The 17,800-nt window shown below is 45.4% G+C and overlaps 1 protein-coding gene across 1 annotated transcript; it reads right to left on the minus strand.

The window, feature by feature from the left end:
* Positions 1–846: 846 nt before the first annotated feature.
* Positions 847–1,346, minus strand: LOC128098973 (60S ribosomal protein L26-like). Its single transcript, XM_052720564.1, is given in 2 exon segments — positions 847–1,093; positions 1,095–1,346. Coding segments are annotated over 2 exon segments (435 nt in total). The 5' UTR covers positions 1,298–1,346; the 3' UTR covers positions 847–861.
* Between the last annotated feature and the right edge of the window lie 16,454 nt (positions 1,347–17,800).

Raw genomic sequence — 17,800 nt, forward strand, 5'->3', positions numbered from 1 at the left:
TTCTTCTGTCTGTGGATTGTCTTTTTATAGATTTCACCTACTTTAATCATTAAATTTGTCTTCTTGGAGGAAGAAGTCATCTTGCCGTATATGATTGACACGTTAACTGAGATTTCAGGTGGGGTTCTGTTGGGCCCACAGGTACATTCATGAGAGATGTGGTATATCTCACTCTTACAGAAGCCTGTTCCATATATCTTGATTGCTTTCTTTATATAGATCTCGGCTTTGCTCCCCCAGCCCCCGATCCCTCTGCCTCTCCTCCTCCTCTCTCTCTCTCTCTGGGTTGGTGCTTTGTCCTTTTGGTTCTGTTTTGTTGTTGCTGTTGTTTTGTTTTGCTTTGCTTTTGAGACAAGGTCTCATGTAGCCTAGGCTGGCATTGAACTCACTATGTAACCAAGGATGGCCTTGAACTCCTGATTCTCCTGCCTTCACTGTCCAAGTAGTGGGATGACAGACAGGACTGCATCACTATGCCTAGCTTAGTTTTGACTTTTTGAGACAGTCTTCCTGCATAGCCTGCTCCTACCTTTCACCTGCTGGGATGCAACATGAACCCCTGTGCCTGGCCAGTCTTAGGGTTTTTGACAAGGCTTCTTATTAGGTATTTAGGAATGTGTTGCCTTTATTTATTTATTTTTTTTAATTTCTTTTACGTGCACGTGCGTTTGCCTGTTTGTGTGCAATGCCTGCAGGGGCCAGAAGAGGGCATCTGATTCCCCAAGCTGTCTTGTAGGTTGTTGTTTGGCTCCTTTTTGGGAGGCCTGCCACCCAGCTCCCAAATAAATCACACATGGAGTCTTATTTTTTTTTTTTTGACTATTTAAGCAGTCTTTAATGAAAGCTGTGTAGGACACACCCCTACCCCTGCATCTTCTCAATCGTTTCTTCCTTGTATTTGCCCTTTTCCTTTCCGACTTGTCGAGACCTGGCTTTCCTTTCCAGGATCTTTTTGCGGTCTTTGTCTAGCTTTAGCCTGGTGATAACCACCTTGCTGGGGTGGATGCCCACATGGACGGTTGTGCCGTTAGCCTTTTCTCGCTGCACTTGTTCGATGTAGATGACGTATTTCTTCCTGTACACTTGGACCACTGCCAATCTGCTGGCCTTTGTAGTGTCCTCGGACAACCTGAACTTCATCATCCTTTCGAATGGGCATAGACCGAACATTGTACTTCTGCCTCAGCTCTTTGGAAAGGGGGGAAGACATGATCTTCCTCCGAATGTGAGAAGGTGCATTGAAATGCCGTTTGCGGTTCTTGCTTCGGTCCGAAGTCACAAAGGGATTGAACTTCATTTTGGCGGCTACGATCCAGCGATGGCCGCAAAAGGCGGAGTCTTATTCTTAATTATGAATGACCAGCCTTAGTTTGTTTTGTTTTCTAGCCAGCTTTCCTGATCTTAAATTATCGCATCTAGGCCGGGCGGTGGTGGCGCACGCCTTTAATCCCAGCACTCGGGAGGCAGAGCCAGGCGGATCTCTGTGAGTTCGAGGCCAGGCTGGTCTCCAAAGCGAGTTCCAGGAAAGGCGCAAAGCTACACAGAGAAACCCTGTCTTGAAAAACCAAAAAAAAAAAATTATCGCATCTACCTTTTGACTCTGGGCTTTTCCCATTCTCTTACTTCTGTAAATCTTACTCTATGGCTTGCTGGTTGTGTAGCTGGGTGGCTGGCCCCCATGTCTTCCCCTTCTCTGGCTCCTCCTCCTCCTCCTCCTCCTCCTCCTCCTCCTCCTCCTCCTCCTCCTCCTCCTCCTCGATCCTTTCTCCTTCTATTCATTCTCTCTGCCTGCCAGCCCCGCCTATCATTTCTCCTGCCTTGCTATTGGCCAGTTCTTTATTAGACCATCAGGTGTGTTAGACAGGCACAGTAACACAGCTCCACAGAGTTAAACAAATGCAACATAATAAAAGTAACACACCTGAAAATATTCTACTACAAAGCTGGAGTTATAGGCAGTTGTGAGCCATCAGCTCTGGGAACTGAATATGGGTTCACTGAGTCATCTCTTCAGCCCCATTTGTTGCTTTTAAGAATGAGTTTATTGTTCACTGTTCATTTCCTCATCTAACTGACTTTTGCTAGTGTATAATTAAGCCTCTTGATCTCTCCTCGTTGATGATGGTGATGGAACCCTGGGCCCTGCTCATGAGAGTCAGGCACCTTCCCACCCAACTGCCCAAGCTATAGCTCTTGAGTGTTAAGCTGATCATAGACCTGCTGGCACTGCCAAGCTTTCTTGATTTTTGCCCATTGGTTCCACTGAGCATTCCCAAGGTAGATCATCACCTATCTACTTTGTAGATACCTACGATTGTGCTCAGTAGTATATGCTTGCAGATACTCCTGGTGGTTCTGTCCTTTCATTTCTGGTTTACACGGCATTTTTCTTCCATACTGTGCTAGTTAGTTTTTGTTTTGTTTTGTTTTTTGGTTCTTTTTGTTGTTGATGATGTTTGTTTTGTTTTGTTTTTGACAACTTGATACAAACTGGGCATATCTGGGAAGAAGAACCTCAATTGAGAAAATGCCTTCATCAGATTTCCTATAGGCAAGTCTGTAGGGCATTTTTTAAAATTATTGTTTGATGTGGAAGAGCCTAGTCTACTGTGGGTGGTTCCACCCCTGGGGAGGTAGTCCTGGGGTTTTATAAGAAAGCAGACTAAGCAAGAGTAAGCCGTATTCCTCCATGGTCTCGCCTTCAGTTCCTGCCTTAGCTTCCCCGATAATAGACTGCAAGCTGTAAGCCAAAAAATCCCCTTCCTCCCATTGCTTATGAGATCAAGAAAAACCCTAACTAAGATACATAGTATACAGCTGGCTAGACTCAGCTAGTACTTCCTTGGTGGTGAGCAGTCTATGGCTTTGGACAAATGTATAAAGACGTGTGTACATTGGGGTCACTGTCCAGAGACTGCGGGCCACTGTTCCACTCTTCCTTCTCCTAGGAGCCCTGGCCAGCACAGGTCCTTAAACTGTCTCACAAGGGCTTCTTCTTTCACAGTGTGTCATGCCGCCAGAATCTCCCTGTAGCGACCTTTTTAAGTTGGCTTCTTCCGTCAGCTCATGTATTTAAGGTTTTTTCATATCTCTCCATTGGTTCGTAGCTCATTTGTTTTTGGAGCCACAAGATACTCCATTGCTTGGATGTGCCAGAGTTTATTTAACCATTTATTCACTGGGATCACTTCTTGGTCACCTTCTGTCTTGGCGTTTATGAAGTATCTGTGAGCATTTGTGTGCATATTTTTAGGTAAACACAAGTTCTCATCTCCTCTTGGTAAAAGCAAGGAATACATTGCGATCATGTATGGTAACTGCATGCTCAGTCTTGAAACAGGCTGCCAAACTGTCTTCCTGTTTCACCTTCCCACTAACACTGAGTGACAATCCTGTCACTCCACATCCTCACCAGCATCTGAGGTTGTCATGTTCTAGATTCCAGCCATTTTACTAAATGTGTTGTTTGAAGCTTTTTCAGAAAATATGAAACTGTGCATATATATATATATATATATATATATATGAATATTTTCAAAGGTATTTTTATACTCCAAGGAAATTATGTAGTTCTTGGACTCTAGTAAGAGTGATTTAAGTTGGTAGATTCTTCTAAAATTCAGCACACACTTGCATTTCTAAAATGTCTTTCAGTATGCTACAGAACTAAGTTTGCCAATTCTTAAAAAATAAACCAATCAAAATTTACCTTAGAAGACAATAATATAAAATGATCTGTTTGACAAGTTAAAATTAAGAACAAGACATGCATTCAATTAAAGAAATTTAAAAATTGTGTTGTTTTCTGTTTTCCCCTTAATTGGAAAAAGAAAAAAAATCAAGATCAACACAGAAAGGAGAGTGCTCATGTTCTTAGAAACATCTTGACATAAAGAAAGTAACAAATATGTAAAACTGAAGAAAAAGACAGATTAGAAAGATCCTAAGATTTAGGTGAACCTAGGAAGAAGAGGCAGTTCCATTAAAGATGAGCAAGCTAGTGTGGTAGCTCACACTATAATTGAAGCACTCAGGAGGCAGAGGCCAGAGGTTCAGGGTTCAAGGTCAGCCTGGGCTACATGAGACTATGTCTCAAACCTTTTGTATTCTAGTTTTATTTCTATTGCTTTGATAAATACTCTTGACAGAAAGCAACATAGGAAGAAAATAATTTGGTTGGATTATAGTTCCAAGTTATAGTCCATTGTTTTGAGAATGTCAAAACAGAAACTCAAGCAGCTAGTGATATCACACCCACAGTCAGGAACAAAAAGAATAAACACATGCATGCTTGCTTGCTCTCAGGTAGCTTCTCCTCTCTTATACTGGTCTAGATCCCTTGCCTAGGGAATGGTTCCATCCACAGTGAGCTGGGTCTTCCTACATCAATTACCAATCAAGATAGTGCCTGACAAGCATGCTCACAGACCAACCTGATCTATATTAATTCCTCATTAAGACTATTCACAGGTGATTCTAGATTGTGCTAAGTTCACAGTTAAAACTAACCAGCACACCTCCCCCAAAATAAAAAAAAAATAAGGAGAATAAAAATGAAGTGTAAGTCTCTGTGTACACAGTCAGAGCATGTAGGGGTCAGAAAATAAATCCAGACTCAGGAAATAAAGATTCTTAAACAATGTTCCAGGTTAACATCCTTGTTCCCTGGGTAACCCTTGATGCTCTCTTCTAGTTTATATTCTATTTACATATGTCCTTTGTTTTTATTGCCATTTTCATCACTTCCATGTCATTTTCCTCCTCAGTTTTGGTAGATGTGCACTAGCTAACACACATGTAACTAGATGTGTTTTTATTTAACCATCTTTTTCTTTTGGTTAACAAATTTAGCCTACTCATATATATTGTAGTGGCTGATATTATAGAAATTGTTCATGCAACTTCTATTTTCTATTTAGTATGTTTTTAAGTCATCTAAGTATTTGTTTTGGGTGGTGCTAAGGATCAAACCTATCGATTTGTGCATGCCGGGCAAGTGCTCTTCTACTCCTAAGCTACATTCCCAGCATTTACTGTGCCTTTTAGTTATCTCTTTCTTCTTTTCTTATAGTTCAATATATCAAATTTTCAGGGGTTTTGCCTTTTTTAAATAGATAAAGTTATATTTAAAGCAATTCTGTGGCTATTTTGGCCCAGTAGTCAGACAGCACACTTTCACTTCCTCTATTTCATGTTTAACATGTCTCTAGATTTTTTTTGTTCCAGTTATTTTATTTTATCTAAATTATCACACACACACACACACACACACACACACACACACACACACACACACACACACACACACACAGAGAGAGAGAGAGAGAGAGAGAGAGAGAGAGAGAGAGAGAGAGTCCCTCACACAAATCTTCAGTGTCTGGCTTGGTGAATTCTCCCAAGGTGAATACATCCACACAAACACTCCCTAGGTCAAGATACAAAGCATTCTCAATCATCCAAAGGTTTTTCTGTATCTCCTTTTAGACTGCAATTCTGATTTCCATCACCGGCCATTCATTTGTCCTGTTTTCCAATTTTATGTGTGTATCTGACATCTGCTAGCCCTCTGAGCGTTCCCCACAGATGTGAGATGGTCCTACTTACCCCCCACCCATCGCCCCCGCCCCGTGGTATTCTCTGTTATGACTGTTTGGTGAGTTTTCTGGTCTCCTATTGGTGAACATGTGTGGGTACCAGGCTATGGGTGTTGTAATTGATGTTGCAGACTCTACCTTTTGAGTTCAGGCATCTTCGAGTTCTTTTTGGAGCCACACCCAGGAACAGACTTGCTAGCCTAGGAACGCATATATGTCTAGCGTTTGTGGCACAGTCAGCTTTTTAAGCCGTGCCCATACTATTGCTTAAAACGTCATACTTTATCGTTAACACGGGTTGGAGAGATGGCTCAGCATTTAAGAGTACTTGCCACTCTTTCAAAGGACCTGAGTTCAATTTCCAGCATCTACATCTGGTAGTTCCTAACTCCAGCTCCAGAGAATCTGACACCCTCTTCTGGTCTCCAAGGCCACTGCACTTACATGTACAGACACACATTCATCCACATAATTAACAATACATCTTGAAAAATATTAACACTCAAGTTTTTCCCCCAATACTAGGGTTTGAACCCAGGGCTTTCTCCATGCTGAATGCTGTCCCTCTGAGCTGACCCCCCAGCCTCTCCACACGTATTCTGGCAGCTTCTGCTGTTGTATCTGGTCACCAATGTTGCTTGCACTCCCTTCCATGCATCTTCACTTCTCTTCTTGCTTCAGAAGCCTTCTAGTGTCTATTTTAGGGAAGTATCTGTGAGTCCTGAAATGTTAGGTTCCTTTCATTCTTGGAAGATCTTTATTCTGAGTGATAATGTTTTATAACAGGCTGAGTCTATAATTATAGATTCCAAATGATTTTCACTCTGAACCCTGAGGATACTGCCCTGTCATCCTGCTTCTCACATGAGGAATCTGTCAGTCCCAGAGCTCACACCTTCTTCTGAGGGGGAGAATTGCTTCTACAATTACTTGGGTGATAGTTTCTTCATTCTATCTGCTCTCTCTTTCTAGAACTCAAGGCCACGACATTTTCAGTTTCTCTCTGTTTTGTGCTCATTCCCTCCGTCTTAGACATGTTACCCATGTTGGTCTCAAGCTCCTGAACTCATGTAATCATCCTTACTCAGCCTCCTGAGTCCGGGGGTTACAGGTGTGTGCCACCCATTTGCTTATTACTAAGTTACTTCTGTGGCCTTGGGATAGAACCCACAACCTCACACATGCTGGGTAAGCACTCTGCCCCTGAGCCCAGCCCCAGCCGCCAGCCCATGCTCTTATCTCTTTTTTTGTTTTGTTTTGTTTTGTTTTGTTTTTCAAGACAGGGTTTCTCTGTGTAGCTTTGTGCCTTTCCTGGAACTCACTTGGTAGTCCAGGCTGGCCTCGAACTCACAGAGATCCGCCTGGCTCTGCCTCCTGAGTGCTGGGATTAAAGGCATGCGCCACCACCGCCCGGCTTATTTCTTAATAAAATACCTTCATTTTAAAGATTTATCTTACGTGTGTGTTTTGCCTGCGTGTGTGTGTGTGTGTGTGTGTGTGTGTGTGTGTGTGTGTGTGTGTGTGTGTATGCATCCAGCCCAGTACCTGCAAAGGCCAGAAGAGGACACCACATCCCCTGGAACTGGAGTTACAAATGGCTGAGAGCCACCATGTGGCTGCTGGGAACCAAGAGCAGCCAGTGCAGGAAACCACTGAGCCATCTCTCCAGGGCCTCTTTTTTTTTTTTTTTTTTTTAAATGTTCTGTTCTGGCATAATGCCTTAGCACATCTTCAGGTCACCAATTTGATCTCTGGCTATATTCATTTCACTTCTCAATCTGCCAGCTAAACCATTTTCCTAGTTGAGGAATCGAAATTTTTGAATTTGTATTTTTATGAAGTCAGTATCCTTGACCAGCATTCTTCAGACATCCCTTATTTGAATTCAAGATCCCTGTTCTTTATATTAGGTCTGATTCCTGAGGGACATGTCCCTGTTGACTGACTCCGGCAGCTGTTCCACAGTGTCACCAGAAAGACTAATGCCCAGATTTTCAAACCAGCTTGCAGATTTGCAAATAGATCTGTGCAGTTAGCAGCACCTACAGCTACCTGGGCTGAACAGGGGCATGGGTAGGATTAAGGTAGGGGCAGTAAGCCTACCATGCTCCTTTCTTCCAAGTCTCCTGGACTTCCCTGTTCTAGGCACTTCTTGACAGGTTAGCTTGGTGTACTTTAGTGGGGAGGTAGTGAGTCCTTAGGAAGCGAAGCAAGGTGGAGGTTTCCTCCCTGGTGGAGGGCAGAGGAAGAGGAGAGAGTCAAGATGTGTTGCAGTCTCAGGTTGTGCTAAGGGTTGAGTCAGGAAATGAGATCAGTTGTCCAATGTAGAAGTGGTTGAAAGAGGAAACCAAGGCTGGTGAAGAACTGGAATGGACCACTCTGAGTGTGGTGGTAGGCGGTGAGTCAGCACTAGGCGGTGTGATGTGCTAACCTTGCTGAACCGTGGGGGTCTGTGTGTCAGCCCACCTGGGTGGCCCAGAGACAGAATCTCACTTTTTAGACTTCCAAGTCTTCTTAATTTTGCTTTTGGCAAGAAAAGCCATGGCTCTAAGTGAGGTGTCAGAAGGAAAGGCGGGAGGGGGAAGAAAGCCTGGAGTTATTTGTGTTCTTGTGACCTGGTAAGTTCAGGGCTATCAAAACCCCAGAGTTTGTATGTAAAACAGCCTCCAGCTCTTCTTCCGTGCCCCACCTTGACGTCTTTGGAACTCAGATTGACAGTCTTGTGGGCTATAAACATCTTGCTTGTAAGACCTGAGAAACTCTCCCACACTCCCCTGCTGCTGCGTTCCCCCGGAGCCCAGGACATCCTTCATTCTAACTTGACAAAAGCACTGTGCTTTGAGGCCTGGTTTATAGGTTTTCTGTGCTACAGGTTTGCGGTCCGTTACTATCATCTGTCAGAGTTATAAAGCAGCAGTGTGCTCACTTTCCTGTTGGTTGATTTTATTTAGACACTAATTCCTACAGCTGTTTAAAAAGAAGAAAAAGGACACAGGCAGACAGGAGCACATTCCAGTCTCTCGGCAAATTCTCCTCACCTGATCCGTACATCACGGGCTCAGGACAAGAAGCACAAATAACTCTGCAAGAAAAATGCATAAACAAAGCCACCCTGACTTTAATAACAGACAATTAGTGGTCTCCTAAGTTGCTCTCAATTTCTGGCTCTCTCCAGATACTGGCTCATGCAGAAGGCAGTTTCAGGGCCAGTAACTATTACTCTACATCTTTACCAGTAGACAGTGGAGGCCATGGAGGCACCAGAATAAATTCTTGTAGGCAAAATGATTTCTGCAAGCAGGAACCAGATCTGAGAGGCCAATGTGCTGGGCCAGGTTGCTGGAGCCGTTATTCAGTGCCTGGGAGAAGAATGGAAGGGGGAAGCACTCTGAGAAGGAGCCATGGGTATTCTTGCCCAGGTCTGCAGCCAGCTCTGTCCTTCCCAGGCTGTGACCCTGAGACAGCCATCTCCACAAAACAAGACAGCTATGCTTTGATCTGTCACAGCCCAAAAGCTGCTCGGGCAGCAACAAGAGGGATGTCACCCCAAAGACACGGTTGGTCTCACTCTTTATTTTTATTTTTCTTATTGTATAAAATCGGTACAACTGCTTAGCCATGCGTATGTCTGTTCACTGCATATGTAATCATTTATATATAATAATTTTCCAGCCCCAGCCTTAGCTGCTAGTGAGTTCTATCATCTACTTCAGACCCAAAACTTGAAGCATTTACTTCTCAAAGCAAAAGGGCTTGTCTTTTCTCCTACTCAGCCTTAGTGAAGGATGTTCATTTTAAAATAAATTTACTGTTTTTCTTAGATGTATTTGTATTTATTTTATATATGTGGATGCTTTTGCCTGTGTGTATGCATGTGCACCACATGTGTGCAGTGCCCTCAGAGGCCAGAAGAAGGCATTGGATCTCCTGGAACTGGGGTCATAGATGGGACATAGTCATACCTAATATGGATGCTGGGAACTGAACCTGAGTCCTCTGCAAGAAAAGCAAGTGCCCTTAACCTCTGAGCCACCTCTCCAGCTCCTATTTAAAATTCTATTTTTGCCGAGTAGTGGTGGTGCAGCCTTTAATCCCAGCACTCAGGAGGCAGAGGCAGGCAGATCTCTGTGAGTTCCAGGACAACCAGGGCTCTGTTACACAGAGAAGCCCTGTCTCAAAAAAGCAATAAATAAATAAATAAATAAATAAATAAATAAATAAATAAATAAATAAATAAGTAAAATTCTATTTTCTATATTTCATTTTATTTTTTGGTGTTACATGAGACTTTTTCCACACAAGTATATATGTTCTTTGAACATACCCCTCGCTCCACTACTCTCCCCTTCCTTCTTCTCCCTCTAGTCCCCTTTGTTCACCTAGAAAGTTTAATGTCTACTTTCATATGTGATTTTATGTGTCTGTGCAGTGTAGGACCCACCAGGGTGGGGAAAATGTGATATTTGTCTTTCTGAGACCAAGTTAATCTGCTTAAAATGACAGTGTCCAGCTGTACCCACTTTCCTGCAAACTATTCATAGAGTTGAGGAAAACTCCATTGTGTGTATACACTACATTTTCTTTATCCACTCCTCTGTTGATGGACACATAGGTCAGCTCCACAGCTTAGCCATGTGACATTTGCCCCTTGCCTTGTGGATCCCCTGTAGGTAGCTCTTCTGTGCAGCATGGATGGACACACCCATCAATGGGGGCATCATGCAAATAGAAGAGGGAACTGAGACCAGAAACCATGCAAACAGCATCCACAGGCTGCCAGGATCAGCCTTTCCTCTACTGCATTTCATCTGTACTAGGGCCGTGGCTGTGGGCTGGAAAGGGTCCCATATTGTCTCCCAGCTCCCTGCAGGTAAAACACATAAAATGACCCTACTTTGCCATGTGCATTTGGCTAGAAGAACATTGTAAATACTGGTAAAGTGCTGTTAATATCAACAGTAGGGCTTTAGTCTAAGTACCACTTTTAATGTTTATTTTTGCCATAAGTGAGCTAAGATGCTGGGGTGGGGGGCAGCTGTTAGACCTTTTCCTTGTTCTTGGCTGCCTGCAGTGGAGAGCTCTGGGCCTGCACACCCCCTCTGGTGTCCCCCAGACTGCCCCCACCATAGCCCCACTGCTTCCAAGTCTTCACAGCTATGGACTACAGCAGAGCCCAGCTCGGAAGGCGCTATCCCAGTCACCACTGCTTCCATAGTTCCGGGGACCTTTCTGCCATCACCAGTTTTGGTGATCTCTAACAGGATGGTGGGGAGCACTCCCCTGGAGGCTCAGCAGAAGGCGTGCAAGGGCTGCACAGCGGTCTTTCATTTGCATGAAGGAGTATGGCGACTGGTACAAACACTGACTACACCCTCTTCTGGGCAATATGAGCAGGCTGATGAGCTCACTTTTGGAGTCAGCGTGTGGTCTGGTGTTGAGACATTTGGCCCCCCAAAGTCTCCTCTGAAGGCCCCCCTGAAGGTCTTTTCTTGCTTATGTGTGATGTTTATCATTAGCAGGCCAAGATAGCTGAGATGTGAGGAGCCAACAGAGTGAGAGGGTGTCTGAGGCTCACCCAAGAGCATTTGGGAGCCGGGAGTAAAGGCCAGGGAGGGAAGGCTGAGAAAAGATGGCAGCCCTGTTTATCAGAAGGTTCAAGGGAGCTGCTAAATCCTAAGGGTTGAGGGCCCTGGCATCTTGGCCCAAGAAGTGTAGTTACGTTAGCTGCTGTGTAAGCAGAGGGGCCCACCACAGCGGCTGCTTGCTGCTGTCACTCATTACTGTTGGGAGCTAAGTATCTTCACAGGTAACCAGTGCTGGGGGAAGGGAAGCCCAGGGCAGTGAGCCACCAGTCTAAGCACCTGGAGCTCCTGAGTCTCTACTGCAGCCTGAAACATCAGGACTCTGGTTCTCCCGGCTTGAGTTACAAACCTCTGGCTCTGTCAACCCAGGCCCTGGGTCTCTGGTGCTCAGGGGCTGGGACACCAGCCCTAGGGAGCACCTCCCCTGCTCAGATTCCTGTCAAGGGGGATTCAGACATGACCAGCTGACCAGCAGCACTGGGGTCAGTCTCCTGCCCCCTGTCTTGCCTTCTCCCATGGTATATGTCTCCAGAGTCTCTCCCCACTCACATTTCTGCCTCCACACTGACCACTCAACACCATGCCACAAATACCTTAAGCCTCGGTTTCCTTGCCTGAATGCAGCAGCTCAGTGAGAATCAGAAGTTGCAATATATGGATGCTAAGTGCTGAGTAACCTAAAGTCAAGGTGCCCTCTACAGGAATACCCTTCCAGCTACTTACCCTGCCCACCACAGTGGGTCTCGGCAGCCCACCCAGGACAGCTTTTAGGAGCTGCCTCTTTCATTTCATCCCCGTGCAGGCTCCAACCTCTGTCGTTCACAGGACACGCTTAACTACCACAGCGAACCCATGTCATCCTTCCCACTGTATTCAAGAGGAAGACAAGACCCAGAGAGGTGGGGTCAACTGAACTGGAACACTTCTCCCCAGGGAGCTGCTCTGGCTGCCTGCACTGACCACGCCTGGGTGGTTGTCGCATGCTGAAGCCAGCTGGCAACGGCCCCTTGGTATCCTTTTAACAGGGCTACCTTTCTACTTTGTCTTCATCGTAAGAAGCTTTGGCACCACCCAGTGGTCACCTAGAGAACTGTGTCTTAGTACCGCAGTTTTGAGATCAACCTGGAGGGTGGCACCCCTGTCCAGCCAAGGGCTTGCCAGGCTTACAAATCCTGGTCCTGAAAGCTCATCCCTGCCTGGGTAGTCACTAAAAATGGAAATGGGTTTTTTGAGGATGCTTCACAATGTACTGAATTCACGCTAGAACCTTCCATTGATGCCAGGCCCTGTGTCCTTCAATGAGAAAGCAGAGAGACACCACGGGGTGTGGCAGAGAAGGATCTGTCTGCCAGGAATGGAAACAGGAGGGCTTCAGGGCTTCCAAGTGAGGCCAGCTGAACTGTGTACTGACTTCTAAGTGCCAGGAGCTAAGCAAAGTCACCCATGCTGAGGGCGGTTTCCTTGCCCTTATTGTTGATCCAAATCCTGAATGTCAGGCTTGCAGTCTTTCCTGTCCAGGGCTGTAATTATCAACACTAGTAACATTTGATGTGACATTGGGGATTGAACTCAGGGCCTTGCAGATGCTAAGCAAGCACTCTGCCACTGAGCTACACCCCAGTCATTCAAAGTTCTTTCCAGCGCTTGAGTTGACAACCCTTTCTGTGAATTCTTGTCTGTATGCAAGGCCCAAGCACCAGGGGTTGTCACAGAGTGGGCATACCACATGTCACCCAGGTTCTAGGTCTCTGAGTCTGTCCACCCTTCCCTATCCCAAGCCTCAGGTGAACCACACAGCCCTCAGGCTTCCATGAAAAAAACAAAAAACAAAAACACAAAAAAAAAAACAAAAACAACCCAGGCTCAGAATCCAAAGCCGCTTTCTCCCCTGAGGGCTCTTGGGGCTTGTGCAGATTTGCCATGGCCTGCTAGCTGGCTTTGCTTGTTAAGGCTGCTGGACAGGCAGGCATTTCCATACCAAAGACAACAGCTTCTCTCTACACCCTTTCTCAAAACAGCAGGGCTGAGGATGCCCTCATTTATACAACTTAAGGGGACTCCAGCGGTAATAAGGCGAATCTGTTCCAAGGTGACTTCAGGTCTCCTTTCATAGATAGGGGAGCAGCTGGCGTCATTCTAAGTTTCCGCCTGAGTAGGCACTTCCATTACCCTCTGCACCTCGATGGCTCGTTTCTGGAAGGATCGACTCCAGCAGGGAAGAAAGGCCAGGGGGGCTCCTCCTCCCCTGGAGAACCTCAGTCTGAACCCTCTATGGCTTCCATGCATCACAGCCGGAAGGCATCTCCTTCTGCAGTGCTCTGCTGCAGTGGGTGATGAACTGGATTTACTCTGGAGGCATCTGTTAGCTCAGGGGAGCCTCACTGGAACCACCCAAGGGCCTCTCTGCATGTGGAACATAATGACATAACAGCATTAAAATGGTCCATGTGTGTGTGTAAGCCCTGTGGGGAGGAAAGACCAGAACTCTCATGTAGGATGAGGGAGGGAGACTTTGTGCTACCTTAAAAAGAAGGAAAAAGAAAAAAGAAACATCTTTGCCCATGACAGAATGATTGCAAAAATGGCCCCTGTCTTGCTGTCCTTCCTGTATCTATGCCCTTAGCACTATGATCATGCAGCAACTCCTACGACTCTCCTTGTGTCTCCGACCCCTTGGATGGACATGAGTCAGCCTTGGGACTCAGTGTGGTCAACAGAGTGTGGCAGAAGTAAAACAGTTTTCTAAATGTAGGCCTCAAAAGACTGCGTGTTTTCTTTCTCTTGGCTCTCTGGGCTGGACTGGTAGGGTAAGAGGATACCCGGAGCCCAGAGAGTCAGCCCAGTTGCCTAACTGAGCCTCCAGACATGCTAGAGCCTATACAGCCATCCCACAAGGCTGCCGGACACTGCACGCTGTTGATATGTGAGACCCTGCAGAGCCCAGCTAAGTAGAAGCATCCAACACTCAGGAGAGACGCTGCATGGTGGATACAAAATGTTACTGCTTGGTGATGCAGCAATGGCTAACCAGCACACCTGCTGTACCCTTCCACAGCTAGACTTGTTCAAGTTCATCCAGCTGGAGAGCTATGCCTCTGGTTGTCTGCCTGCTGTCTTCTGGAGCCAGGCATTAGGAAGTCCTCCGCTACCGAGGAGTCTCTGTGGACTTGGAGAGTTAGCAGATGATACACTCAGCTCGGAGGATGCACCAAACCAAGGAGAGGCTGCTGGGAAAATGGGCAGAAGTTGGGGTTCAGCCTCTGTGACTTCTACTTGGTCGTCATCTAATGAAGGTGGTCCTCAGCTCCTCCCATTCTCCAGGAACAGCTTGTCATTTTGCTGATGAACAGCCTCAACAGACTTACTGGGAAACGTGTGCATGGTCAAGCTGAGAATGTCTGTGTTTTGCTTTTAACATTGGCTTGTGCTGGATGTTTGTGTTTAGAATGATTGTCTCTCAGGTGTTTGAGGGCAATACTCTGATTTCTCCTAGCTCCCAGAATTCCTGGTGAGTATGTGATGTGGAATGCATGTCTCTGGCTCTCACATTCTTTGGAAGGTTTTAGGAAGGTTCCATGCTCCCTGATAGGCTGGAATTTTGTGCTGAAATGACATCTTTGCCCCTTGGAGTAGGCTTCGGGGCTCTCGTTTAAGCTGAAGACCCAGGGCTTGGGGTGTAGCTCAGTGGCAGGGAACTTGTTTTACAAGGTGACACATGCCTTTGACCCTGGAACTGTGAAGCCGAAGCAGGAAAATCTGAAGCCCTGGAGCAAATTCTAGGCCAAACTGAACTACATTAAAAAGAGAAAGAGAGAGACTGGAGAGATGGCTTATCAGTTAAGAGCATTTGCTGTTCCTGCAGAGGACCCGGGTTCAATTCCCATTACCCACATGTCAGTTCATGACCATTTTTAACTTCAGTTCCAGGGGATCTGATCCCCTTTTCCGGTTTCCGCCTGCACCAGAAATGCAAGTGCTGCACAGACATACATGTGAGCAAAACACTCATACACATGAATTAAAAATAATTTTAAAAAATAAATTGTTAAAAATGAAGGCCTGTGTGGTTTTGTATCTGCAAACTGTCCTCTGCTTCTAGCGTTCCTTTAGATGCCTTGGCCTCTGGGCTGATTTTCTTGGTTTCTTTACTTTCCTGTTTTCTGCCTTTTAACCTATTGTTTCATGTTAGGGAACACTACCTTTTTAAAAAATTTTATTTTTATGTGTATGCATGTTTTGCCTAAATGCATGTGTGCGTACCATATACATGCCTGGTGCCTTCAAAGACCAGAAAAGGGCATGAGATCATCTGGGACTGGAGTTACAGATGGTTGTGAGCCATCATGTGGGTGCTGGGAACCAAACCTGGGTCCTCTGCAAGAGAAGTGCACTTAACCACTGAGCCATCTCTCCAGCGCCAAGGGATTTTCTTAGACAAAGACATATGCATACATGTATATATACAATAAAAGCATACATTTACTACTTTTCCAAATTTTGCAGTATTTACAAATGCATACAAATGAGTTTTTACAGCACTACTTCAAATCTGTCCTAGTCTTTCTTGAGTTTTATTAATCACTTATTTTTCATACCCTATTCTTGCTTTGTTTCCTTATTGCTTTCAGCTCATGGCCTTACAGTGGACAATTAAATAGATTTCTGTATATTCACTGAGTTTTTCACCAATCAGGAAAACCAAGTCTCAAGTACCTTTGTTACACATTTAAAAACCCCATGCAACCCGAAGCTATTGCTCGAATCCCCAGCACCCTATATCCCGTGTCTCCTCTTTCTGCTGGCCTCAGGCAAACCCCATCTGCATGTGCACAGAGTATTCTTGGCTTTATAGTCTGATTTTAATATATTTCTTTTCAACTAATTAAGAATTTACAAGGGATAAGAGGGGATTAATTAGGCCGTATCCATCCTAAGCGGCATATACAGAAGGAAAGGACACGTAAGTAGAAAGGGAAAAGAATGGTGTTGCAGTTTGGAGCTTACATGTGTCTCAAAGGCCAGGGCTTGGAAGCTTGTTCCTCAGCCTACAGCACTAATGAAAGGTGGAGCCTTTGGAGGTAGGGTGTAGTGGGAAGAAGTTAAGTCGTTGGAAACACCTCCATGGAGTGGGTATTGGGACCCTTAACGATTATATTTGAGAAAAGATGTTGTGTTTTTTGTTTTTGTGTAGCTGTGATCAAATATCTGACAAAGGCAGCAGAAGGAAGGAAGGAAGGGCTTCTCTGGGCTCTCAGCTGGAGGGTGGAATCCATACGACTGGAAAGCATCATGGCAGGAGGGTGAGGCAGCCAGCAGATCACGTTGCATCCATATTCAGGAAGCAGAAGGCAGAAATGCTTGTGCTCGGCTCACTCTCTCTTTTTTGGTTCAGCCCCAGACCCCGGACCATGAAATGGCAATGCCCACAGTTGAGGTGGGTCTTCCCACCTCAGTTAGCCTAACCTAGAAGCTTCTCGTAGACATGCTCAGAGGATAGTCTCTGAGCTGATTTTAGGTCCTGTCAGACTGAGAACATTCACCATCACAATTACAGCTCTGTGTCTCCTTCTATTGTTTAAAGGCCTGTAAGGATAGCTGGAAGGATGCTCATCACACGGACAATGGTTTTTATTTTTCCAGAGTTGGCATGACGTTGTCTCACAGTTGCGTTTGTCCTTGACAATTTCATGCACTGCATGAGATTGTTGAGAAAAAAAACCAGCGAGCACATGCTATTGCCAAGCAGGTGTTGGTGTTATAAAAGGGAACAAGCTGTAAATGAATTAAATGCAACTTTGGAAATAGGAAAAAAATACAAAATGATTATGAGGAACAAAGAAACTAACAGGTCAAAGCAGAAACTCACGGTTTTGAAAGAAAGCCATGTGAATTTCATCAGTAAAGTAGAAACTATGACAGGCAGAGAACTCTGGTGGAAACAGTTCAACAGATAGTATTGGTTTTTGTGACTATAATGGTGACAAAATACTTGAAGCAATCCACTTAAAGGAGGTAATATTTATTTTGGTGCATGGTTTCTCAGGCTTCAGTCTGGTTGCTTGGTCCTTGTGCTGTGGGCCCCGTGGTGAAGCAGAACGACATGAGGGGAATGCGAGACGGAGCAAAGCTGTTCGCCTTATGTAGCCAGGAAGAAGATGAGGGAGAGAGGATGGGGGGTGAACAGAAGAAGGAGTGGGGGGGAGAGGAGAGGAGAAGGGAGGAGAGCAAAAGGGGTCTGGGGAATGAATACACCTTTAAAAGGCACATCCTCTGTGGCCTCCTCCCTCCATGCAGCTATGAACTCATGAATGAATTGAGCCACTGAACAGGTTGGTACCCTTGTATTCCAGTCACCTCCCAACAGCACCACCAGCTGGGGGACAAGCCTTTAACAATGAGTGTTTTGAGGGGACACTTTATATACAAACTACAGCAGAGACTAGAGACAAGACAGAGTAACGAGAAGAGTGGGGACATCCCTTTCATTCTGTTACCTTCCTTCCTTGCTTTCCCCAAACCCTAACTCCTATTCAGTCCACAGGGCCGTCACCTTTCTGATGTCTCACTTCTTTGCATTAGGTTCCCATTTGTTCCCTGGAGACTGTACAACAGGTCACGGGCCTC

The sequence above is a fragment of the Peromyscus californicus genome, unplaced genomic scaffold, assembly GCF_007827085.1.
Source record: "Peromyscus californicus insignis strain IS unplaced genomic scaffold, ASM782708v3 Scaffold_6__1_contigs__length_162567912, whole genome shotgun sequence".
Lineage (NCBI taxonomy): Eukaryota > Metazoa > Chordata > Mammalia > Rodentia > Cricetidae > Peromyscus > Peromyscus californicus.